We start from the raw sequence: 26,999 nt of genomic DNA on the forward strand, positions 1-26,999 counted from the left end.
TCAAATAAAAAGGTCTTATTTACCAGCAAAATGAAACAGCTTGTACTAACCTCATTACTTTCAACAACTCAGGAGTAGGATGCTTATTGGGCTTCTTCTGTAGTTGAAAACTCTGGAATTCCGATTTCAGTTGTTGCAACCGATGGGTATTTGGATTCGTTTGTGACAATATAAACTCATGTAAGTTACAGATGCAACACTCCAGAGCAATGTAAACGAAGTCTTTACCATACACAACACCATAATATTTCACAATATTATCATGATGCCCAGATTTAATCAAATTCTCTATCTCTTTTGAAGAATGATACTCATTCACAATGCGCTTCACAGCAATCGGTTCTGTATTACGAGCATTATTTGTCTTATATTTTCCCTCCAGCACAATTGTACCGTTCCTCCCCCTGCCAAGATCTCTCGAACAATGTCTTTTACAAATGCAGACTCACCCCTCCTGTACACACACACATATTAATTGCTTGTTGTTAGCTACACGAATCAACACATAAGTATAATTTATTCATGTTTACCAGATTGAGTAGATCTTTACCTATTGTCTGGCGGGATGTCAAAAATGCCACGTAAAGTGGGATTTGTAGCTGCAGATAAGGCATTCCTATACCTATGCAACGTCACTTGTCCACAAATAACCGATCGATGGACATGGTAATACACTAGTAACACCCTCTTCGGGCCACCGTTCTGAGCATGGGATTCCATGATCGTGGAAAGCTCTTCCAAACACAAAGAATAGGTGGCATAGTTTTTGGAGAAAACAACAACAGCAAACCTTGATTCTTTGATGGCTTTGACAACATCTTGAGATATGGGTTGCATCTCGTTCTCTTTGAACTCTTTGAACACACGTTTTCCTTCCCGAAGTAGAGCATCATTAAGATGATCAGTAAAGTTGTTGCCAGTGTCCTTCTGGCTGAAACTCAGAAACACATCATATGTCCACTCTCCTGTTGTCGTTTGTGCAACATTGAAATGTGATTCATCATCAGTCTCAGGCGCTGTACTAGTCAGATCGCCCCCACTACTAACACCGCTAGGTGCTGTACGGGCTGAAACTTCTCCGACAACTTTGTTTATAGATGCAGCTAGACCCCTGTACATACATATAATAACAGTATAAATAAATATTTTACTATTATCGGCATGGTTGAATGCCTATATATGATTTATTGATGAATTTAAAAGAGACTTACCTATTGTTAGGCAGGTTATGTTGACCAGATAAATTGGCAGCGGCAGTTAAAGCATTCCTCCACTTGTTCACTTTATCCATCTCTCCCTTAAACCTGTCTTCATGCAACAGGAATGCCGCTGCGAAATCTCCATTCTGATACCGAACATTGGACGGATTGACACCGTAGAACACAGGTATCACGTGCGGACCCATCATCTGATTTTGGCATTCCATGATCATCGAAAGTTCTTCCAAACACCAAGAGGAGTTGGCATAGTTCTTAGAGAAAACAACAACAGCAACCCTTGATTCTCTAATTGCTTTCGGAAGTTCTTCTGAGATGAGTTGCCCCACACCGATCTTGTCCTCTTCGAACACACGTATTCCTTTCATAGTTAGAGCAGCGTAAAGAGGACCAACAAAGTTGTTGCGAGTGTCTTCATCACCTCTGAAACTTAGGTACACATCATATTTCCATACTCTTTTTCTTGTTTGAACAAGACTTGAAGAAGAAGCCATTGGAATTGGATTGAAGTCGTCAAGTGATTCGCCAGATGAGAGACGTGGGTGCTGGTATACCTTTGTCGGTTGTACAACACTTGAATATAAATCATCATCAGTCCCAGGCGCTGTACCAGTCAGATCGCCCCCTCTACTATCTCCTTTGGTCGTTTGTTCAACATTGGACTGTAATCCATCATCAGTCTCAGGTGCTGTACCAGTCAGATCGCCCCCTCTACTATCTCCTTTGGTCGTTTGTTCAACATTGGAATGTAATCCATCATCAGTCTCAGGTGCTGTACCAGTCAGATCGCCCCCTCTACTATCTCCTTTGGTCGTTTGTTCAACATTGGAATGTAATCCATCATCAGTCCCAGGCGTTGTACCAGTCAGATCGCCCCCTCTACTATCTCCTTTGGTCGTTTGTTCAACATTGGAATGTAATCCATCATCAGTCCCAGGCGCTGTACCAGTCAGATCGCCCCCTCTACTATCTCCTTTGGTCGTTTGTTCAACATTGGAATGTAATCCATCATCAGTCTCAGGTGCTGTACCAGTCAGATCGCCCCCTCTACTATCTCCTTTGGTCGTTTGTTCAACATTGGAATGTAATCCATCATCAGTCTCAGGTGCTGTACCAGTCAGATCGCCCCCTCTACTATCTCCTTTGGTCGTTTGTTCAACATTGGAATGTAATCCATCATCAGTCCCAGGCGTTGTACCAGTCAGATCGCCCCCTCTACTATCTCCTTTGGTCGTTTGTTCAACATTGGAATGTAATCCATCATCAGTCCCAGGCGCTGTACCAGTCAGATCGCCCCCTCTACTATCTCCTTTGGTCGTTTGTTCAACATTGGAATGTAATCCATCATCAGTCTCAGGTGCTATACCAGTCAGATCGCCCCCTCTACTATCTCCTTTGGTCGTTTGTTCAACATTGGAATGTAATCCATCATCAGTCTCAGGTGCTATACCAGTCAGATCGCCCCCTCTACTATCTCCTTTGGTCGTTTGTTCAACATTGGAATGTAATCCATCATCAGTCCCAGGCGCTGTACCAGTCAGATCGCCCCCTCTACTATCTCCTTTGGTTGTTTGTTCAACATTGGAATGTAATCCATCATCAGTCTCAGGTGCTGTACCAGTCAGATCGCTCCCACTACTAACACCGCTAGGTGCTGTATGGGCCGAAACTTCTCCGACAACTTTGTTTATAGATGCAGCTAGACCCCTGTACATACATATAATAACAGTATAAATTAATTGTTTACTATTATCGATCGGCATGGTCAAATACCTATGATTTATTGATAAAATTATAAGAGACTTACCTATTGTTAGGCAAGTTGTGTTGACCAGATGAATTTAAAAGAGACTTACTATTAACGTACAAAACCTTATTCTTTTTAACATAGTGAAATTTGAATGGTTTTTAAACATTCGAAAAGTCATGTACAGATTATAATTAAGACACTAGTTATCGATTAAAAGTCGGCCAACTATAAGTTTATTTATACCAACCTGTTTTTATAATACTTCTTCAGGGTTGGTTCTTGGTTACCATATGGTACTAGTACTTTGTATACTTCCATAAGAAGTTTTGGAAACCGGCTACTGAAATACTCATCGACTCCTGTGGGAATATTCACAAATGCACGTTGAATGTATGCTGATTGGGTATTGTAGTGATTGAACATGTTTCTTATGAGCCGTATCAAGTCGCGCACGCTATCATACTTGTACTTTTTGTGTCTCCCAGTAGCAATCTTATTGAGGAGCGTGCTATCTAACTCGACGTCCCACGTATCTCCTGCATAAGCAACTGTACCAATTTTTTGTATGTTTTGCTGGAGATCGGAATTTTCGTTCTTTTCATACTCTGCTTCTATATAATTACTGCCATCTCGGAAAAACTCAAGACGCCTCTGGGAATTCCAAAATAGAGGGTGATGGTATGCTTCTGCTGCGGTTGGTCTGGGCAACATAATACATGCAGGTCAGCGATTAATTAAACAATTCCAAGTTCATTTATTAGAGACTGGCATGTATTGGGTCATATATGTATTGGTAGGCTACCGGTCAACACTATGAGTCAAATATATACTTTGTTTAAAGATAGATTACCAAAAAAAATAACTGTAATGTCGTTAAGCCCTACCGTACTTTCTTAATAATTTGATTATATTCTCAGATATATATGTATCTAACTCCATTTATTCATCGAGTCGCCAATGGATCCTTAATGGACCAAGCTCATTCGAGACCCTGGCATAGACTAAGCTGATTATGGACTTCATACACACCAGGGCTAGAAACGAAAGTACACTTTTTCCTAGCCGGTACATCAAGCTAATGACAATTTCTGATCGAATGTCATCACCAGTTTGCTGCTTGCATTACATTATACACTGTGGCTTTACTTAACAACTCATTTTCCTCTTCTGGTCTCCCATTCGTCTCCATAACCATCAAACTAAAATTATCAGTGGGTTCCAAAGTCAGCCAACTGTAAGTTTGTTTATACCCTCGGTTTAATGTGAGATTATATAACGAACTTCAAACTTAACAGTTAAAATTAACTCTTATAGACGAAATAGAGCATGCGTTTGTAATTTTGTTATTCGACTGATTGAAGCGAGTGTACTTAATTACCTATTAACTTTGGAATGCATTTTAAATACAAGTGTCTTACCTGGACTCTGGGTCAGGACGTATAAGATTTGAGACAAGATCCAAGGCTTCCGGAATATGTTCTACCAATGAGAGATTTTTGGGATTGTGGTTCTTAATGTTTGTATCACGCTCATGGATGTCGTCACCAAATGGGTGTCGACCACCAGTGATGCAGAAGAAAAGCAGGCAGCCATAACTGAATAAATCCACAGCTTTGGTTTGCGGTTCCTTGCCAAGTATCTCTGGTGCTTGCCAACCCGAACTGCCAGAACCTATGGAAATGCATGTAATAAAGATGATCAACATTTACAATCTATATATGTGTAATGTATAAACTACAAAGAATGTACATGACGGATTTAAACAGCCACTTTGAGCTTATACAGATGACTTGCCTGTTGCACTGGTTAAAGAAGACATATTATTGGAAGGTAAGCATTTGCTAATACCCATATCTGACACCTTTGCCCTGATAGAGCTATCATCTTTGCTTATAAGCACATTTTGAGGCTTTACGTCTCGGTGGATGTAATTAATTTTGTGCAAATGATCCAGTCCAGCAACTGTATCCCTACATTAGCAAATAAAAATATGACGGCCGGGATCAAATACAGTTCCTAGAAAGGTCCTATTTACTAAGCATAATTAAGAGGCTCGGACTAACCTCAATAATTTCAACAAATCAGGAGAAGGATACCCATTGACTTCCAATGTCAGTTGCAACGACTGAACACTTGGTTTCGTTGTTGACGATATTAACTCATGTAAGCTACAGATGCAACGCTCCAAAGCAATGTAAACAAAGTCTCGATCATACCCAACATCATAATATCGCACAATGTTAGGATGATGATCGGATTTAATCAAATTGTCTATCTCTTTTGAAGCGACATCATCATAATGATCTTTCACAATGCGCTTCACAGCTGCAGGTCGAGTACCATACATTCCCTCCAGCACGATTGTACCGTTGCTCCCTTTGCCAATTTCTTTGTCAGAGACTAATACCTTAATTTTACGTTCACTTATTTCAAATTTGGCTAAGATCTGTCGAACAACCTCTTCTACATAAGCAGACTCATCCCTGTACACATATATATATGAGCATTGATTGTTGTTAGTTACATGAATCAATTAATACATAAGTACAATATATTCATGTTAAAAAGAATAGATCTTTACGTATTGTCTGGCGAGATATGGAGGCCCGGTAAATTGGTAGCTGCAGTTAAAGCATCCCTCCACTTTATTACTTGATCCACCTCTCCTTCGGCTTGTACACGAATATCTGATGCTTTGACATGGTAGAACACTGGTATCGCCCTTTGACCCATCAGATCGTGGCAGTTCATGATCATGGAAAGCTCTTCCAAACATAATGAAGAGTTGGCATAGTTTTCAGAAAAAACAACAACAGCAATCCTTGATTGTTTGAGAGCTTTCACAACATCTTCAGTGATGGTTTGCCCGGCATAGTCGTGTTTGAACACACGTGTTTCCTGAACTAGAGCAGCATAAAGATGATCTGAAAAGTTGTTGCCAGTAGTATCTTTAGCACTAAAACTTAGAAACACGTCATATGTCCATTCTCCTTTTCTTGTTTGTGCAACACTTGAATATAAGTTATCAATTGAATATAATTTATCAATTGCAACATGAGGTTGTATATGGGCTGAAATCTCTTCAGCAATATTGCTTATAAATGTAACTTCACCCCTGCACATAACATATAATAACAGCATTGATAACATGACTGTGTTTTGAATACCTACGATTTATTTGATGAATTTTTGAAGAAATTTACCCATTGTCAGGCAAGATATGTTGACCAGGTAAATTGGCAGCTGCAGTAAAAGCATCCCTCCACTTGTTCACTTTATCCATCTGATCTCCCTTAAACTTGCGTGCATGGGTCTCGAATGCCGTCGCGAAATCGCCTTTCTGGTTGCGAACATCAGACGGATCGACGTGGTAAAACACAGGTAACACCTTCTGACCGCCACCAATCTGATTTTGGAGTTCCATAATGTTTGAAAGTTCTTCCAAACACCAAGAAGAGTTGGCATAGTTTTTTGAGAAAACAACAACCACCACCCTTGATTCTTTGATGCCTTTCACCAGATTTTTAGAGATGGGTTGCTCGGCACTGGGCATGTCATCGTAGTTGAACACATTTATTTGTTTTTTAATTAGATTAACGTAAAGTTGAGCAGCAAAGGTTTTGCGACTGTCTTTACCTCTGTAACTTATATACACAACACTTGAAGTCATTAGAATTGAATTGAAGTGATTTTGCAAAGGTGTTGCTCAAATTAAGATGTTGGTGGTTATATATATATGTATATACATGGAAAAGAAAAAGAAAGAAGAATAAAATATTGATAAGTATAAGACCATGGGTATTAAGTATATTACTCGTATAAATTATGTAAAGCTGTAAGGCAATACCAAAAGGAAAATGTGTATGAATACGTGAATATTTAAAGGAAATTCGGAAAAGGAGTGTCTGCCAAAGTGATTAGTATTAGGTAGAAAGTGATTTAAGGTTGCAAAGGATTAGTTGTTACAATAATCAGTTCGCCGGTTCTTTTAATATAACATAATATATTTTTCTCTAATAACTTATCCACCAATCACAATTTTTGATTTCTTAAAATTGACTTTTGATTTTAATTTTGACTTTAATTTATATTTTTCTATATTCCATCACAAATTTACATTTTTTACTCATAAATAACTTTAATATAATAAATAAATAATAATAGCTAATATATATCAAATAGAATAATAGTTAGTATTTATCTGGCCATTAGAATAATAACTGATATACATCCAATAAAATAATAGATATATTAATTAATTCAAAATAAATAAAATTTAATGTAAATATATTAAGATTTTAAGAGTAAATATACTATTATTTTTCATTAAAGTGCTTAGTAATTGTTTTTCAAAAACACAATCAATTCATATAAGTTTCATCAAGTATAATCTAACACAAATAAAGTTATTTACAGTAAAAGTTTAAAAGGTTAGACTTAAAAAATTCAAAACATGACATTTTAATGGGAGGGGAGGATTAATATTTAATTAAATATTTAATATAACCACAATATGGACTCTAGATACCTATTTCAAACACAATAACATATGACAATATATAACATCTTTATCCTAAACACATAAGAATCACAAAGTATGGGACAATCACAAAACAATGCACTATTACCACAGAGAGTTAGTTACTTGAATTCTAAATCCAAATCAATTTGAACTCATCCATTCAAGATTCATTCTATCTTTAAATAAAAAAGATACAAAATTCTCTCATTTATTAAGTGGTTTTGCGTATTTAAAGTTTCAATTGTCACTTAAATCAAGAGTCTTAATCGTTATCAAAGAATATGAAAACAATCTTAATTGTTATCTAATTATCATAGGACATGTGATTAAAAATAAACTTATTCGTGTTATGGGTCCGCATCATGACCAAGGACATATACTTGAATGTCAAGTAGAGGATCACAAATATGTTTATATTTTAATTCTTAATTATCTTTCGTGATAATATCACATTATGAGTACAACTGGTTTCAAAAACTATATAATAGAGGAATTATTGTAACATGTGCTTTGTGGAATGATTACGACAAACAATTCATCAATATTTCTCAACTACAATGACGAACATGTGATTATTGTACTACAACTTGCAAAGTATCTGGAACCGTATATTTCAAAATTATAAGCTTTTATGACTTAAATGTATGAAGATCTAATATTGATAATATCGTAAGTCTCATGTCCAGTGTTCGATCCCGGTCTAAAATCTAGTTATTATATAACTAAAAGAGGATATTTTTATTCTGCAAACTTAATTGTTATAAAACTATAATTTTTGCTTATTTTTAAAGATACAATTATTTATTTAAATTTAAATAACATATATAATTATACTTTATTTATTTTCCTTGTGCTTAGTTAGCATCCGAAGTATTCTATAATCAGATGAACACTATTCCGTAAAATTATGTCGTAATTTATTAAATTTATATGGAATAATAATACTTAAATATGTTAAATATATATTTTTACGGATGAATATACATATTGACTATTTTTTTATGTCAATTTTATCCTTGACTCTATCTATTCATTGAATTTGCTTGATTTCATTTTTTATATAAGCTCGTTCCCTCTTTTTCCAAGAATTCATGCACTTCCCTATACTCCATAGGGCCTTCTTTAATAGGTTCATAGTCCAAAGCCTTCCATTTCCGTCAAATGACCCGGCCTCCCCTGGTTCTTCCACCGTCCGGGCTCCCCACGCTTCGCGCCTGTAGCATTTTCACCAGACGGTCTTTGCCAGTAGTGCTATCCTCCCCGCTGGCTGTATAGGCGGGTTGTCCCTCGCTGCTGCGTTCTGTTAGGCTATGGATTACAGGAACAAATGTAGTTGAATGGAACAACAGGCGGGTTACACCTTCCAATGTGCCGAGTTGTTTAAATACATTATCGATCAATCACAACTATTTTTTTATGTTGACTTTTGCTTTCAATTTTGACGTTAATTTACATTTTTTTGTTTTCCATCACAAATTTAAATATTTTACCCAATAGTTTTAATAATATAACTAGCACATTATGTTGGAACCACATTAAATGTGACCGTTACTGATCGTTTATCATTCGTGATATGATAATTGACGATAATTGAAATCCCTATGTCTAGTAACTATACGATGGGCGTATTTACTCTTAAAGACATAATATAGGGTTTCCCATTAGAACTTCAGGGACTAATGTAGCACATAATAAACACCGGGGTTAAAACTGTAAGTTCTCTTATTATAAATAGAGACTTATGAGTTACATTTTAATCTTCTAATCTTTCACATAGTCCCAAATTCTAATCCCCATCTAAGAACAATCATCTTGTTTTGGGAACCCGCAATCAATGGAAATAGTTTTTGCTCTCACAAGGTTCTCTGGATCATCAGGTACACATTATTATTATCATGTTTTCATTATGTTTACAATACGAATTATATTAATTCCAACATGTGGTATCAAGAGCCAATGGTTCTTAATCGATCTATTGATTCGTATTGTTTTGTTTTATAATTGATCTGGAACACTAAAAATCGAAAATATGTTTTAATAATGATCTCGCATGATTCGTTTGTTATTACTCCCAAGCGGATTGAGATCTCACATAATTAAACCAATTGGTTTTGTTTGTTTGTTATTACTGCCGAATAATCTTGAAATCCAAAAAAAAAAAAAAAAAATGTTTTTTTGTTTTTTTTAAGATCGTCAGCCACCACCAAGTCTAATTAATATGTATCCTGATCACAATCATTTTGATCATGAAAATGGATTCTTAAAGTTTAATTAAAATAATCGGATTAACTTTTTGGCTGCACATATACATCGGCGTTTGATATTTGTTCTCATAATTGTTGAGTTCGACAATATATTTTGTTGAATTTGATTTATTCTAATTGAATTCAATCTTATTGCATTATTGTATAAGACCTTATATTACGATTTTTGATTTAGACTTTATTGAATTCGATGAAATAAGTTAGTTTTTTGATTTAGACTTTATTGAATTCGACGTTATTTTAAGTCGATTTTGATTTAGTCCTTATTGAATTCGACCTTATTTCAAGTCGTTTTTTGATTTAGTATTTATTGAATTCGACCTTATTTCAAGTCATTTTTTGATTTAGCCTTTATTAAATTCAATAAAGTTGAGAGGGTGGGGAAGAAACCGAACACCACCATCATCACTTTGCTCCCCACCCATAAATACCTATAGGGTGTGGCGAGCTTCCACCCTGGTTACCTGTCAATCGCTACCTTGCTCTCTTACGTATTTCGTCCACCCTCAATGAGCCATTTATTACACTCTAGAATGAAGATACACAAACCTATTCCGATGATATTCATCAACAAACACAAAGTTGACTAAAAATTTTGGATGTTTAACCCAATTTACACTTTAACCAATTTTAAAATAAATTTACACTTTTTTATTTTTCATCACCAGTTTACACTTTAACCCAATTTAAAAAAAATTAATTATACTTTTTTGGTTTTCCATCACCAATTTATACTTAAAAATAATTAGTTTATACTTTTTGGTTTTACATCACCAATTTAGATATAACAAATAACTAAAAATTGTTGTTTATGTTTGTCTTAAGTTTAGACGAGAGTAAGTAACCGCACGTTGTGACGGTGAGATGGTGGGGTGATAAGTCATAAAGTGTGATAGCCAAATGCCTTAACCGTATGGGTTCCGCCCTCGGATTTAAAAATTCATCGAAAGTATATCGAATGACATATCTAATGAAAGAGCATGAAATTTTAAGAACATCTATATAATTTTTATAATTTATCGATGTACGGTTTGTGAAATAAAAGATTTTAAATGAATTGGAAGAATAAATGATTTTTGGAGGAGAGATAAAAAAAAAGTGATTGGTTAAGATACGAGGAGAGAGAAAGGGTGTTTGATAATATAGATTGATAGAAGGGCATTTCGGGGAAGTAAATGTTAAAACTTAAAGTGTTAGACATGGACTTTGTGCTTTATAATATAGTATAGATATAAGAAACTGAAAAAAAAAAATTTTAAAAAGGGTTAACTAGATTCAATATTATATGGAGTTAGTTTTCATATGTTTTTTTTCTTTAATTTTAATTTTTTTTAACTAAAGTTGAAAAAAAAGGGATTAACTAGATTTAATATTTATATGGAGTTATTTTTCATATGTTATCTTTTTTAATTTTAATTTTTTTTTAACTAAAGTTAAAAAATAAAGGGGTTAACTAGATTCAATATTTATATGGAGTTAATTTTCATATATTCCTTTCTTTAGTTTTCGTAATTATAGTTTAAAATTGTTGTTTGTGTTTGTCTTAAGTGTAGATATAACAAAATTTGTAATAAAGATGAACGTCCAACCAATCGTACAATGAACGTAGTTTACAAAGAAGTCCTTCAAAATCTGTGACGATTTGAACTTCACATAAGTCATTTACTTTGTATAGTGAATACTACGAATTCTCTATTTGTGAATACATGTTTTCAATTAGTTAATTTTCGTTCTAATTATAAACATACTTCTTCAACTTTTTGACTTATTTGATTCGTTTAATGTTTTTTTTTTAGGAAATTTATATTTATTCGATATCTACTTAATATACTTGAATTTTAATTTTTTAGTTTTGATTAATATATTTTAAGACTACTCGTTTATTGGACGGGTCTGAACACTAGTATAGATATAGATATAGATATAAATATAGATATAAATAATGTTTAATGGAGTGGATCATCATTTGTCTCACCAATCAAGTGACTCATTTGTTTGAGCAATCGAATGGATGTGTATCAACATATATTCAACAACTAAAAGAAAGCGACTCATTTAAGTATATTTGTTTCCAAATCAAGTTTTCTCGCACGTAAATAAGATAACACGTTACGACGAAATACTATTCCAACGCATTGTATGTATCATAGAAATATTCAACGTCCAAAAGTAAGAGGGTTATTAGTATATTGTCTTTAATATAATAATCTATGTATTAGTATATGTTTAGATTAGATAAAGTTCTAGGAAGTTACATAAAATTCTATTACAACGACTCCGGCTGTTTGTCCAATCAAGTGTGTTTATGTGAGTGATCTACCAAATATAAAGATATAATCCAATAATTGTTTATAGGACATCAATTTCGTAGTGATATAGATGTTAGGTGAAGTTCATAGAATCAAATATTCTATTGGAGAACCAATTAAGTTCGTAGAAAGTTCATACACAAAGTTCATATGGATGAACCATGAAATGAGATAGAGATCGAGTTCACCAACGTATTTTACACTACTTTATACTTTTAATCTAGATAGAGTTTTTTTTTTTTTTTTATGTAAAAAAGACTTCAAGCCAAAAACACCTCACATTTGTGAACGGAAATGGTTGTCAATTTGTAAGAAAAATAACCAATCGCTTTAAAATTAAAGATAATCTAGGTTTGACCTCCTGACAGTATGTCTTTTCATACGAGGTTTTGCTCCTTGGCTCTATCGTAATTTCCAAGTGAAAACTTCGAGCATCCTTAATGAGAAGTCCAAAGAAAGGTCAAGAGTATGACGAGATCCATCTTTTTATCAAGATATCTGTTTTGGTTGTTATTGATTTGATTAATTGTTATTGATTTATATGAAACACATTTTTAAAGATATATAGAAATCAAAATATAAAAGATGGTTTTAAAGATAGACATAAGTGGTGATTGATATTTCTAATTTCCGTGTTCCTATTTTATTTCTAGAGTAAGTTGTATCATGTGTTTCTTCCTTAGAGTGATAATTATTATAACTATAAATGAGATAGGTCTAAAATTGTATATTATTTTTTTTTTTGTGCAGTATAATATGTAAGTTTGTTGTAGATGACAAAAAATTAATGTAAATATATCATTCTCCTTTTGTTAAAAAATACCTTAGTGATTTTTTATAAGTATATAACAAAAACAACTCATGATTACAAATAAAGCAATAGTGTATCACATTAGTTCAAGGGTAAAATTACACTTTTTGTCAATGAACTTAGTACATTTTTCACTTTTAGTCACTAAACTTCAAAAATTACATATTATATACTAAACTTGCCACTTTTTTCACTTTTTGTCACCGTGTCAACTTTGTTACCTTTCCTCCGTTAACTTGTCCAGATTCGTTATTTTTTTTTTCCAGTTTTTGTCCTTTCCATTTATTACATTATTAAAAGTGATGATCGATTAAAAGTACATTCAAAATTCAATTATATTATATGATATAGCACAAACAAAAATATTTACGGTTAAATCATAAGGCGTTATCGATTATGTAGAGAAAAAAAATCTAGAACACGTTACTCCAGATAACCGTTACAATATCTTATTTTCATTATAGTTTAACAATAGTTAATAAAATGAATTAAGGAAAACTATATAAATTTATATAACATAAACAAAAATATTTATAGTTAAAGTAGACATAAGAAGATTAAAAAATTAAAATAGATGCATTAAAAAAAATCTAACTTTATAAATAAAAATTTCAACTAACAATTATTTCATTGTTATTCAAAAAGAAAAACAATTATTTCATCTAATCAAACTATTTTATAATCAATAAAGTAGTAAACTGTAAATATAAAAAAAAAACTGTTTCAAAACCCCTCACAAATGAATAAGTATTTTCACTAATATAACAAAACAATATCTGAGACCTGAAGTTAGGCCGGTTAATACTTTTAATAATGGAATAAATGGAAATGACGAAAAGTGGAAAAAAAAACTAACGAATCTTGGGAAGTTAACGGAGGAAGGGTAACAAAGTTGATGCGGTGACCAAAAGAGAAAAAAAAAAAACAAGTTTAGTGTATAATTTGCAACTTTTGAAGTTTAGTGACTAAAAGTGAAAAACGTGTCAAGTTTTCTTCGGTTACAAAGTTTCGTTTTCTTCCTTTGTATATTCTATGTATCGTTATCTGTCCCGGGCCAACGCCCAAGTTAAAATGCTAGTTGAAACATAATTTTCAACTATAAATGAGTTATGCATTATAATATAATATAGAGATTTGTTTGGTATAAAAAAATTTATGTACCTTTTCTTTGAGTGTTTAGAATAATTTCTATGAATTACATAGAACTATTAGGGAGGGGATTCCCTCAAGTTATTTCCCCAACTTGATTCAAGTTGGGGAAATCTTGACCCTTATCGAAAATTAAGGGCCAAGATCCAAAGATGATTCTTTGAATCTTGACCCTTGATTTTTATCCAAGGGTCAAGATTATTCTAACATGACTAGTCATCTTAGGATAACTTGAGGGAATCCCCTCCCGAAGTGTTATCACAGTTAGGCATGATAATGGTAATTTGATAAACATCTACCTGACCGGTTTATTATTGTTATATATGGATGACGTTAAATGGATGAATAGTGGATGTGAAACATATATCTATACCCCCTTATAATACATATTAGAAATCTATTTTAGGAAATTAAAGCAATTTTTTCAATATCCCCATATTTCCCTTAATTCACACATTACCTCTAAATCTATATCTCTAAACACAATCAGACAAACACTGTAACATCCCAAACTTTTCATTAACGGTTAACTTGAGTCGTTAAGTCAACACTACGTGTCCATTAAGTCTCTAGGAGATTTAATGCTTAGACGTATTTAATGTGCTATTCATGTGAGGCTTAAATGCCTTAATGATTGATGTATTAATGTGTTTAAGGTGTATTTTATATGCCTTTAAAGGTTCTTGAAGTGTTTAACGAGTTGTATGTTTTCCCTATAAGTGTTTTGAGCTAAATATGAGTCGTTTGGAAGCTTAGTGACTAGTTTTGACATAGGATTAAACTAAAAAACGGGATTAGGGTCTAGGAGATGGTCATTAGCTTCTAATTACTGATATTATTATCTTCTCTTTGAACCCTAACCGCCCCCTTTGATTCCATATCGATTCCATTGCAAAAATCTTCTAAAAAGTGTTGATTCGGGTGTGTTTGATCAAGCTTTTGCATCCTTTTTGTAACCTTCAGGTAATAGAGGTACAATAACATTGATTATATGTCTTTTCAATCATATTATTCGTTTGATTACTAGTATAGATCATTAGAGGATTAATTGATGTCAAAAACGTGTGTTTTGATCGATTCGGTAACCTAAAACATTTGTTATTGTGATGCAAATCAAGTAGGGGTTAATCAATGATTTCATTGCATCATTATGAATTTTGAGGTAGAAAAGTCGTTCATAAGGTTTGGGGTCGTTTGTGATGTGTTTGGTTAAATTTTGGAGGTTAAACAATGAGGTTTGTGCAGATTCGGGGTCAGTTGCGATGCAGTCCCTAGACTGCGACGCAATTAGTCTTCAGCGACTTAAGTTGCGACGCAGTTTGCCCACTGCGACGCATTAACGACATAACTTTTAAAGGGCCATAACTTTTGAACCTTAACTCAGTTTTGGACAAATAAGTTATCCACGTAATCGTGAAAGAATATACTTTCTAATGGTATTGCTTTTAAAGGATTATTCTAATGTCAAAGTACCTAAAAGGTTGAATTAGTGAGTGAAGGTCGAGCTGCCACCAATGTCTTTAAACATACATACTACTCCTGGATTGGCTTTGCCAATCCTTAACGACAATGAAGGATTACCAAAAGGTTTTACCATTAAGTCAGTTGTGAGAGTTGTTGTGGGGTCTTATGACCGCCAACACATAAACTTTCACCTAATGTGAGATGTGTGGCATAAGTCACACATAACTTGATGTGAACGTGAGATATGATATGCGATGTAAATGTGAGATGTGATGTGTGATGTGTTTAGGCACAATTAGGATTGAATATCTTAAGATGTTTAATGTACTGTGAGATGATGTTATGCTATGATTTGTGCCTTGATGATTATAATGTATTTCTTTCAAATATTGAAATGGACAAATTATGTGTTATCTTACTTAGCTAATTCATTGGCTAACACTTGTTTATTGAATTCTGTTGTTCCCAGGTTTAGCAAGCTTGTGAGAATTGATGAATTAAGTGTGAGGCATGGGTAGATTGCAATGTGGATGACTATAGTTTACTCATAGTGGTTGCTCGCATTAGACATTTGTTTCTTGTTTAGACATTTATGATTTGCATTTTTTATGTTGTCGGTTGTTTAATGTTGTGCAACCCACGGATTTTCATTTGAACTTATTATGATGACATTGCTAGTAACACCAATTAATACCTGAACCAAACAGATTCTTTTGGTTTGGTCTTTTAAAGTTTACTTCCGCTATCTTTTGACGCCGTTAGGCGAAAATTTTGGAAATTCATATTTTTAAACGTCAGGTGTTACAAACACTCTACCTAGATCAAACACACACTCACTTCATTCTCTCCTTCCTATTTACGCACACGCATATCAACTTCTCCCACATTGTTTTGTAGGTTTTAGGTAAAATAAAACAAGTATTAAAGTAAAACAAATAAAACAATAGGTTTTTTACATTGAAGATCACCGTGCATCATGAAAATCATTATGCATATCAATTACTTCGAGAATCTTCGTGCATCAATTTAACCATGATCTAAAAGTCAAGATTTTATCTTACTTATTTTACAATACCCAACCTCTTGTTTTGTATTATCATTATCGTTTTACCGCCGAACTCGCATGTACCAATCCTCCTAAATGTATAATGTTTAATGGAGTGGATTAATCATTTGTCTGACCAATCAAGTGTCTCATTTGTTTGAGCAATCAAATGGATGTCATATATTCAACAACTAAAGAAAAGTGGCTCATTTAAGTATATTTGTTTCCAAATTAAGTTTTCTCGCACTTGAATAAAATAACACGTTACGACGAAACACCATTCCAACGCATTTTATGTATTATAGAAATATTCAATGACCAAAAGTAAGTGGGTTATTAGTATATTCTCTCTAATTTAATAATCTTAGTATATGTTTTGATTAGATCAATTAAGTTCTAAGGAAAATTCTATTACAACGACTCCGGCTGTCGTTTGTCCCATCAACTCATCAAGTGTGTTTATGTGAGTCATCTACCAATATAAAAAAATAATCCAACGATTGTTTACGGGACATCAATTTCATAGTGATATAGATGCATGGTAGGTGAAGTTCATAGAATCAAATATTCTATTGGGGAACCAAGTTCATAGAAAGTTCATACACAAAGTTCATTTGGATGAACCACAAAAAGAGATAGAGATCGAGTTCACCAACATATTTTACACTACTTTATACTTTTAATCTAGATAGAGTTTTTTTTTATGTAAAAAAAACTTCAAGCCAAAATTACCTCATACTTGTGAACGGAAATTGTTGTCAAATTTGTAAGAAAAAAAAAATCAATCGATTTAAAATCAAAGATAAGCTAGGTTTGACCTCAAATTTATGTTAGCTTGATAGTATGTCTTTTCATGTGAGATTTTGCTCCTTTGGCTCTATTGTAATTTCCAAGTGGAAACTTCGAGCATCCCCAATTAATGAGAAGTCCAAAGAAAGGTCAAGAGTATGAAGAGGTCCATCTTTTTCTCAACCATGTTGAGTTGTTTCGTGATTATGCATCAAGAAGAGGTCAAGATTTTATATTATTTTATTTTTTGCAAAGGGCCCCCACAGCAACTCGTGATTACAAGTAAAGGAATAGTGTATCACATTAGTTCAAAGAAGTCTAAGTTTCACATTAGATTTTTTTTTCCCCATAAATCTGTTTAACGATAACTGGGTATCAATTTCATTTACAAGTATATTAACGATTTGTGCATTGTTGTAAAATATTGCTTATAAGTTACTAGCATTGTACCCGTGCGATGCGGCGGTGGTCGTGACGGCGACGGTGTGGTGGTGGAGGCGAGTGTTGGTGATGGTTGCGACGTCGAGTGCCATAGATAATTCACATAAAAGTAATTGATTTAAAAGGTTAATGGAGATATTTTAGAAAATGAAGGATTAATAGTGTAATTTAATTATTAATGTTAAGAGAATAGTGTATGTGAAAATATTTTAAAGGGTTGTAGGTGAAAATATTACATGGGAGGGCATTTTAGACATTTTCCCCATGTAACTTTCAACATGGGGGTATTTTTTTTAATATAGAGTATAGATAATATGTGTCATGACATGGTACAGTTTTAAACCTTTAAAAGGATCACCATTGGTGATGCACTTTTAAAAGAGTCTCATAAAAGAAGTTAAATTGATCAACAAATGTAAGCTTCTTTGAAGTTTCTGTGATTGAAAATCTTGGCTGATAAAAAATTGGTAAATCAAACCACCACAGTGGGTGTTTGTCTGGTCATAACAATAAAGTAGAAACATTACTTAAGAACTCCATTCCTTTTACTTCAAATATATCCAAAACAAAGAACTACCACCATAAGTTCTTGACAACCAACATAAATCCAATTGATTGCAACTTTCACTAACAGGCACCAAAGATGCACTCAAATATAAACTATCACTTCAAACACATACCCAATAACATGGCCTGTATCTATGATCATAACCCGTTGCTTATACCGGTAATACTAATACTAATAAAAAGGTACGAAATGGCTGCAGCTAGTATCCTTTTCTTGCAGTCCTTCTAACCGTCGTTTTTCTTCCCACGGTTGCATCAACTGTTCTTTCAAAACTCATAGCCAACGGTGGTTTCTTGTTTTCTTTCATGCTACTTCTCAACGAAAACCTCTAGTAGTCGCTGGCGCCACCACCTCTCTTCTCTCCACCATCGGCATCGCCATCTTCCTTGCAATCTCGCATTTTCTGACTTCCCTTGTCCCTTTCTTTGCTGACTCGACTCTAACCCCAAGATACTGTTTGGATGGAATCTTTTTCTCAGCATCATAGTCTCCTCTCTTCCTTTTCAGCCTTTCATTCCTTCTAGCCGAATACTCATAATACAACCTGCCCCTTTCGAACATAAGATTCCCATTATGAGCATTTGCAGATTGATTTGTAGTGGCGGATCCACCCAGGTTATCTTGAACCATCTTTGATAAAGCTTTTAACTCGCAAGATATCGTTTTTGGTATTCAGGACGGAGTTCAGTTTCTTCCAAGTCGGAAGACCGTTTGGGCATACAGGATTTTGTCTGATAACCTACAAAAATTAAAACAAGACAACAACGCTTAAGTTTTTATCTGTGAAATCTAATATATCCAACCAATTTCAGAAACTAAGCTTATGAAAATAAACATCTTTTCATATATTTAGTTTAAACTAAACAAACAAATTCTCGATTTTTATTTCTTTTCAACAAAAAAAGGAAGGTTCAGTCAGACATTTTCACAAACACCATGAACTTTTTTTCGTACATGTTACACCCAAAATGCAAATTTCCGTGATAAAACAGGCCCCAAAAATGCAATTAGCTCTACTTAATACTATTTAGTTCGTTTATAATAACTTTTCATTAAGATAGATAAACATATAATTTTAGTTTCATTTAATTGTATAGTTAACATTTTTTATGTTTTCATATTCTCATATTGCATTTCAAACTCCATTAGCTATTTTGTCATTTTAATGACAATATCATTTAATCATAAACCCTTGGTTACAATAGTGTATTTATTCAAATCGTATATCGTATATATATAGTCGATTCATGTAACAGTCATCTAAATAATACTCCGTACAATCTTTAAATTTGTCACGCTTTTACAAAAAATATTTTCATTTGTCCACACTTTTAGTAGAGTGTGAACAAATTAAAATATTTGTCAAGCTTTTTTGTGTGTAAAAATATATAGAAATAAAAGTGGGTAGAAATTTCTTCACACTAAAAAGTGTGTAGAATTAAAAGTTCACACTTTTTAATGTGAACTTTTATAATTATTATAATAATAATACATAATTATAATAAAAGCTATAGTAATAATAATAATAAAAGTTATATGAGAGGTTTTGCTTAAAATAGTAATTTGGGAGTAAATTTGTATCTTAGTTTCATGATGATTATAGTAAAAGCAAAAGGTTTGAAATTTGGCCACATATAAGCTGTTGATACATTTTTGTCCGTATCATTCAGAAATACATAAATTCCATTCAAGCTAAGGCTCGGTCATCACAGTGTGAGATAGTGATGGTGATACAGGTCTTGATATGTCATAAAGTATGATAGTTAAATGTCTTAGCTGTATGGGCTCCGCCCTCGGATTTAAAAATTTGTCGAAAGTATATCGAATGACATCTCTAATGAAAGAGAATGAAATTTTAAGAACACCCATATAATTTTTATAATTTATCGATGTACGGTTTTTTAAGTTAAAAGATTTTAAATAAATTGGAGGAATAAATGATTTATGGAGGAGAGAGAAAAAGATGATTGGTTGAGATTTGAGGAGAGAGAAAAGGTATTATAGTTATTTTAGGTTAATATATAATAGATAGGAAGAACATTTTGGGGAAGTACTTAAAATCAATATTGAAAATTTCAAGTTCAATGTTGAAAATCTAGGAGAAATCTGCTTTATAATATAGTATAGAAGTATAGATGAGTCAATAAATTAATTAATGTACACTTCAAGATTGTGAAACACTTCAATGTATTTCATTAAAATGAGCTTATGAAATATTAAAGCCAAAGTGTTGGTATACAAGCATAAAATATATAGCAGTACAAAAGCGAAGGACAATCAGGAAATAAAATCCGATAAAATCACACAAGGGAATAAAAATACAAGACTTTTTTCAAAGGTAAAAATATTGTTTATTTTGACCAGGTGACCATCAAACCCGGTTCAAGCACGAGAATCAAAACCCGGTTTAGGAATTTGATCGGCTGAACAACACTATTTATCTTTAATCCACCCTTTTTTTAAAATACTTCTCCAGCTTTGTTTCTTCCCCACAATGTTGTTTCAGTACTTTGTATACTTCTATAAGCAGGTTTGGAAACTTCTCTCTGAAATACGCATCGAATCCTATGGGAATATCCCCTAACACTTCTTTTATGCCTTGATCTTGATGGTTTTCCTCATAGTGACTTCGTATGTTTCTGATGGCGTCTACCAAGCAACGCACGTTATAATAGTCTTTCTTTCCGTATTTCTTAAGCAACTTAAGAAGGGTGCTATCTAAGTTGGTACTCCAGTTGCGCTCATCACCTAAAGCAATTCCTTCTAGCGCTTTCAGGAGAGCCGAATTATTGTTTTTTTGTTTTAATTTTTTACCAGAACCAACCTCAAGGTCTTCTGAATGTAGATGCTCACTGGCTTCTCGGAGAAAATCGAGACGCAAACCGGGATCCCAAAATAGAGGGTGATGGTATACTTCTGCTGCGGATGGTCTGGGCAACACAATACATGCATCAGCGATTATTAGAGATGGCCAGCATGTATTAATTATTAGGTGTGGCAGGTGGTCACCGATTTGTACCGGGTCAACATGTACCCCGGCCTTTTAAAGTGTAACTAATGTTTTAACAACTAACGATTATACCAAAACTATATACTATACATACAGCTAGCTAATTAAGAATATACTGTATTTATTTCATTCGAAAATTCAGTTACCTATATACAGATTATAACTATGACACGAGTCATGCATCTGTACGTACGTTTAACTACGTAAGTGTCTTAATTACCTGGACTCTGGGTTACGCTGTATGAGATTTTTGACAAGATCGAAAGCTTCCGGAATATCATCTAGCAATGAGAGATTGATGTGGTTGCAGTCCATCTTAATGTTTGTTTCACACTCAGGCATGTCGTCGACATCACCAAATGGGTGTCGACCGCCAGTGATGCAGAAGAAAAGCAGGCAACCCAAGTTGAATAAATCCACAGCTTTGGTTTCCGCTTCCTTGTTAAGTGTCTCTGGTGCTAGCCAACACGAACTGGTATAATCTATGATCAACAGTTATAACCTATGTGTGAACTTTTGAGTAGTGAAAGTAGGGTTCTTAATTAATAAGAATTTTGTGAAGAATAATACATGACTTGCCTGTTGCACTGGTTAAAGAAGACATATTATTGGAAGGTAAGCATTTGCTAATACCCATATCTGACACCTTTGCCCTGATAGAGCTATCTTTGCTTATAAGCACATTTTTAGGCTTTACGTCTCGGTGGATGTAATTAATTTTGTGCAAATGATCCAGTCCAGCAACTGTATCCCTACGTACGTTATTTCATAATTGCCAATAAATATCAGATACTTCCTAGAAATTAAAGGATTTACCAGCAAAACCAAACAGATTAAACGGCTCGGACTAACCTCAATAAGTTCAACAACTCAGGAGAAGGACGCCCATTGACTTCTAATGTCAATTGCAACGACTTAACAGTTGCCTTCGTTGGTGACGATATTAACTCATGTAAGCTACAGATGCAACGCTCCAGAGCAATGTAAACATACTTTAGATCATGCTCAACATCATAATATCGCACAATGTTTGGATGGCCATCAGATTTAATCAAATTGTGTATCTCATTTGAAGCGACATCATCATAATGCTCTTTCACAATGCACTTTACAGCTGCAGGTCGAGTAACATGATATCCCTCCAGCACAATGGTACCGTTACTCCCTTCACCAATTATTTGGTCATAGAAAAATGATATCTTTCCAATTTTACGTTCACGTATTTTAACATCGGCTGAGATCTCTTCAACGATCTTGGTTATTGTTGCAGACTCACTCCTGTACATATATAAAGATAAGATCATAAATTAACTGTTGTTAGCTACACGATTCGATCAATACATAAAGTACAACTTATTAATCATGTTTAAAAGATCGAATAGATTTTTACGTATTGTGTGGTGAGATAGGGTAGCCGGGTAAAGTGGCAGCTTCACGTAAAGCATCCCTCCACTTTTTTACTTTATCTCGTCCAAACTTGTAATCGTATCTGTCAAAGGTTTCTTTTAAATAACCTTTCTGTTCGGAAATATCTGAAGGATCGACATGGTAGAAAACAGGTTTCACCCTTTGACACATCTCTTTGTGGCATTCCATGATGTTGGAAAGTTCTTCCAAACACCAGGTCTTGCGATAGTTTTCAGAGAAAACAACAACAGCAAACATTGATTCTTTAACGGCTTTTGTACGTTCTTCAGAGATGGGTTGCCCAATACGGATCATGTCCTCTTTGAACACATGTATTCCTTTCTCAACCAGAGCCTCATAAAGATGATCTACAAAGTTGTAGGGAGCGTCTTCACCTCTGAAACTTATGTACACATCATATGTCCATCCTCCTTTTCTTCTTGATGCATCAATCCGAGGCTCTATATCCCCACGGGGTTGTTTATCGGCTAAGATATGTTGAACAATCTTTTCTGTAGATGCTGATGCACTACTCCTGTACATATATAATTAGATATAAGAGCATGGATTAAATGATTGTTGTTAGCTACATGAATCAATACATAAAGTACAATTTATTCATGTTCAACAGATCGAGTAGATTTTTTACCTATTATGTGGCGAGATATGAAGACCTTGTAAATCGGCAGCTGCAGATAAAGCATCCCTCCACTTTTTTATTCTATCCCACCATTCTCTAAAATAGCGTTCGTCTTCCTCATAACCTGGGTAATCCTTTTTATGAACGCGAATTCGGTTCGGATGGACATGGTAGTACACTGGTATCACCTGCTGGCCAATCTGTTTGTGGCATTCCATGATGTTGGAAAGTTCTTCCAAACACCAGTTATAGTCTCGATATTTTTTGGAGAAAACTACAACAGCAAACCTTGATTTATTGATGGCTTTCAGATGTTCTTCTAAGAAGGCTTTCCTTTCATCGAGCGTCTGCTCGACTTTGAACACATGAATTTTATTCTGATCTAGTTTAGCGTAAAGATGATCTATAAAGCCTCTGGCCTCATTATGGAAACTTATGCACACATCGTATGTCCATTCTCCATTTCTTCTTGTTGTTGGTACAACACTTGAAGAAGCAGCCGCCATTGGAATTGAATTAAATTGAAGTGATTGCTGGATGTTGTTATTTAAGTTTGTATCTGTATATATAAAGAAAAACAAAACCAACTTTTTATTGATCCAAGAATAAACCACACTTATTAATTGCCTTTTTAAGTCAAGATTAAAACATTAATAAATGTAGACATTATGGTAAAGGCAAAAACAAAATGGAAAAGTGTATGAATACTTTCAATATTGGAAGAACATGGGAAAACGAGTGGGAGACACATGATTAGTATTAGGTGAAACGTGATTAAAGGTTTGAGGGATTAGTTGTTACACTAATTAATCTTTCCGGGTTTTTTTTTCCGAAAGACATCAAAAAAACTCACCGTATAATGGTGAAGCCTTGCACGTACTCGGCCTGGACAACGAGATGTTGATCATGGGCCGTTATAAGTATTTGAAGGAAAAAATCCCAAGACCTGTCATCCCTAAGGATCGAACTCAAGACCTTAGATAAAACCTGGAATGACTCTGACCAGTTGGACCAGTTATCATTGGGTTCTTTTAAAATTTGATAAATGAATTCTAATCTTATTATTAACTACTTTACAACTACCTAGTAGTTGACCGGGTTTAATTATAGTTAGACCATACATTCTCTCGTATAGTCGTATGTAATGTGATGAAAAATTGGAAATATATTGCAAACTACTCGTCAATGGACGGTTTTAACAAAATTAAATATAGCGATAATATCTTTAGAATGTTAGAATTAGAAATGATTTTTATAAAATGTTGTAGTAAGTATTTAACTTGTAGAATATGGCCACTTATTTTAACATATAACATGTTCAAAATAATAAAAAGAAATAAAAAATAAAAAGATCTCAATGTACAATTGGAAATTAAAATAAGAATAAAAAGATATAAATTGTACCAATACGACTACTTCAATTTTGTTTTTATTTGTTATATACAAACCTACAAAAGTTATTACAATTTAACGAATATAGTCAAAATACAGTTACAATTCACTAAATAATAATACAAAATATGTATTTCATAACAAGATTGTGAGTCCAACTATTACTAGATGGTTACTGAAGACACCTCTATGTCGATGGTGAGATTTCTTTGCAACACGTTCACTAATTCCAGTTGAGATGAACAATGTACCAGGTTAAATTGGAAGTTACTTATTTAGGTGATGATAACAAATAAGTAAATACAATGCAATAAGTAAAGTACAAGAAATGTAAATTGGTGAGACAATATGTAATTTTCAATGTGTATTTTATTTATTACAATAAACAAAATAAAAGATTGTTGCGGAACCAAGATAATACACGAATGTAAATATCCTAACAACCTATGAAATACAATTGATCCATACTTGGAAATTTTCTAAGCAATCGAAACACTTAAAGTTATGAAATATCCCTTTTTACGATTGAGATAATATTGCACAAGTTCACCAAGAATATTGCAAGTATGTGTGTTTGCAAAGTTGTATTCTTGCTTGTGCAAGGACCTCTATTTATAGGCAAAGGTTTGGGCATTGGGATCCCGACTTTGATCTATAAAATGGTTGACAGCACACAAAAGTATTATTATTTAATTCTTTGTGTGTGCTAAATAAAGTAAGACAAAAGGTTACTTTATCCAACCACTTTACATCCTTGTACTTTTATCCACAGACAAAATTATTATCCGGATAAAAGGATGTAAAGTAAAAGGTCCTCCTCGTAATCAGTGTAAAGCTTTGTAACTGCATTTACACTGATGGTCTCCAGTTTGATTGATCAGTTAGAATATCAACTGGGCTTCACTGCTATTGATATTCTCTTTCTTTCACTTGATGTCTTTGACTTCAACTGGAATGTCTTCAGGTGTGTTCACCTGATTTTCAACTGGAGGAGATCTTCAGTTGCATAAACTGTACGTTGCAACTGGACCTCCAATATTTCCGGACAATTTTTCTCGTCTCCAGTTACAACTGGAGAGGCTCCAGTTTTAGCAAAACTGGACCTAACAAATTCCCCCTAATTGTCCTGAAATATTGCTAAGTTTTTTCAAACTTGTTTCTATACAAGTGTAAGTTTGAAATACTTAAGTTTGATAAAACCTATTAATTTTCTAAGGCATTTTTATAGATCATCAAATGCCTTAGGTTATGTTTTAATGTTTGTAGATTTTATCAGCTATCTAACTTGTGACTTACAATCTGGAAACTTTAATATACAATACAATTTACATAAGTTACAAGAATTGCAAAACAAAAATACAAGTAGATAGAGAAGAGGGAAAATTCAAGCAGATGGCCCTTCGCCAATTTTCCTCTTCTTAGCAACTGAAGAAATTGGTTGACGATCTTCAGCATCAAAGTTCAATCTTTCTTGAATACTTTCCTTGAACTTGATGTGGCTTTGAAGCACATAGATTCATCCTCTTTCAACCTTATTCTTCACCTGCTTGGCCTCCAACAAATTCAGCATCTCCACATGCTCAGAACGGCCATATCTATAAATGTTGGGATTCTCAGTTTTGTTCATGGGTCCATTCAAGTATTGAACCGCAACAATGAATTGATTGTCTCTTGGCTTCAAGGAGACATTCACTTCAGTTATTTTCCCAAGATGATATCTCCACTAAAGAACTTCAATTAAGTATGCACGTGCCTCAGTCTCATTATTCAGTTTGAACTAGGCGGTGCTCATTTTATGTACTGCAGCTTTGATATCATCAGCTGTGGGTTCACTAGGTTCAACCCAAGTCCTCAATTTTGCATCCCTTGGCAAGGATTTTGGCTTTGATTTACTTTTGGACTTGGGTGGATTCAACACTTGTTTGACCATTTTCTTTACCTGTTCAGTTCTTTTGAGAATCCCTTCAGTTGTAATTTCCTTAGCCTTCTCCACTGAAACATTTAAACATTTGGAATCATAATCAGCTTCCTCATCGGTATAATGCTTATCAAGCTCGACTTCCAGCATCTCTTTGAGTGCTTCAATAGTTCTTGGGTCAGCTTTGATTTTTCTATATTCTTCCAGTGAAAGGTTCAGAAGACGAGCATCAGATAAATCAAGCAAAGTTGGGGACAAGGTTGTTCTTTCACTGGCTTGATTAAACCTTATCTGTTTCTTTCT

The 26,999-nt window shown here is 33.8% G+C and overlaps 1 protein-coding gene across 1 annotated transcript; it reads right to left on the minus strand.

Moving 5' to 3' along the window:
* Nucleotides 1-18,644: 18,644 nt before the first annotated feature.
* Nucleotides 18,645-18,959, minus strand: LOC122602984. The gene has a single exon (XM_043775598.1). The coding sequence runs from the start codon at nt 18,957-18,959 to the stop codon at nt 18,645-18,647; it is 315 nt and encodes a 104-aa protein (XP_043631533.1).
* Nucleotides 18,960-26,999: the final 8,040 nt, after the last annotated feature.

This window comes from Erigeron canadensis, chromosome 6 (genome assembly GCF_010389155.1).
Source record: "Erigeron canadensis isolate Cc75 chromosome 6, C_canadensis_v1, whole genome shotgun sequence".
Taxonomy (NCBI): domain Eukaryota; kingdom Viridiplantae; phylum Streptophyta; class Magnoliopsida; order Asterales; family Asteraceae; genus Erigeron; species Erigeron canadensis.

Bases quoted from the DNA above. Each gene is read 5' to 3' on its own strand.
- LOC122602984 (XM_043775598.1), bottom strand. From the start codon at position 18,959: ATGGTTCAAGATAACCTGGGTGGATCCGCCACTACAAATCAATCTGCA.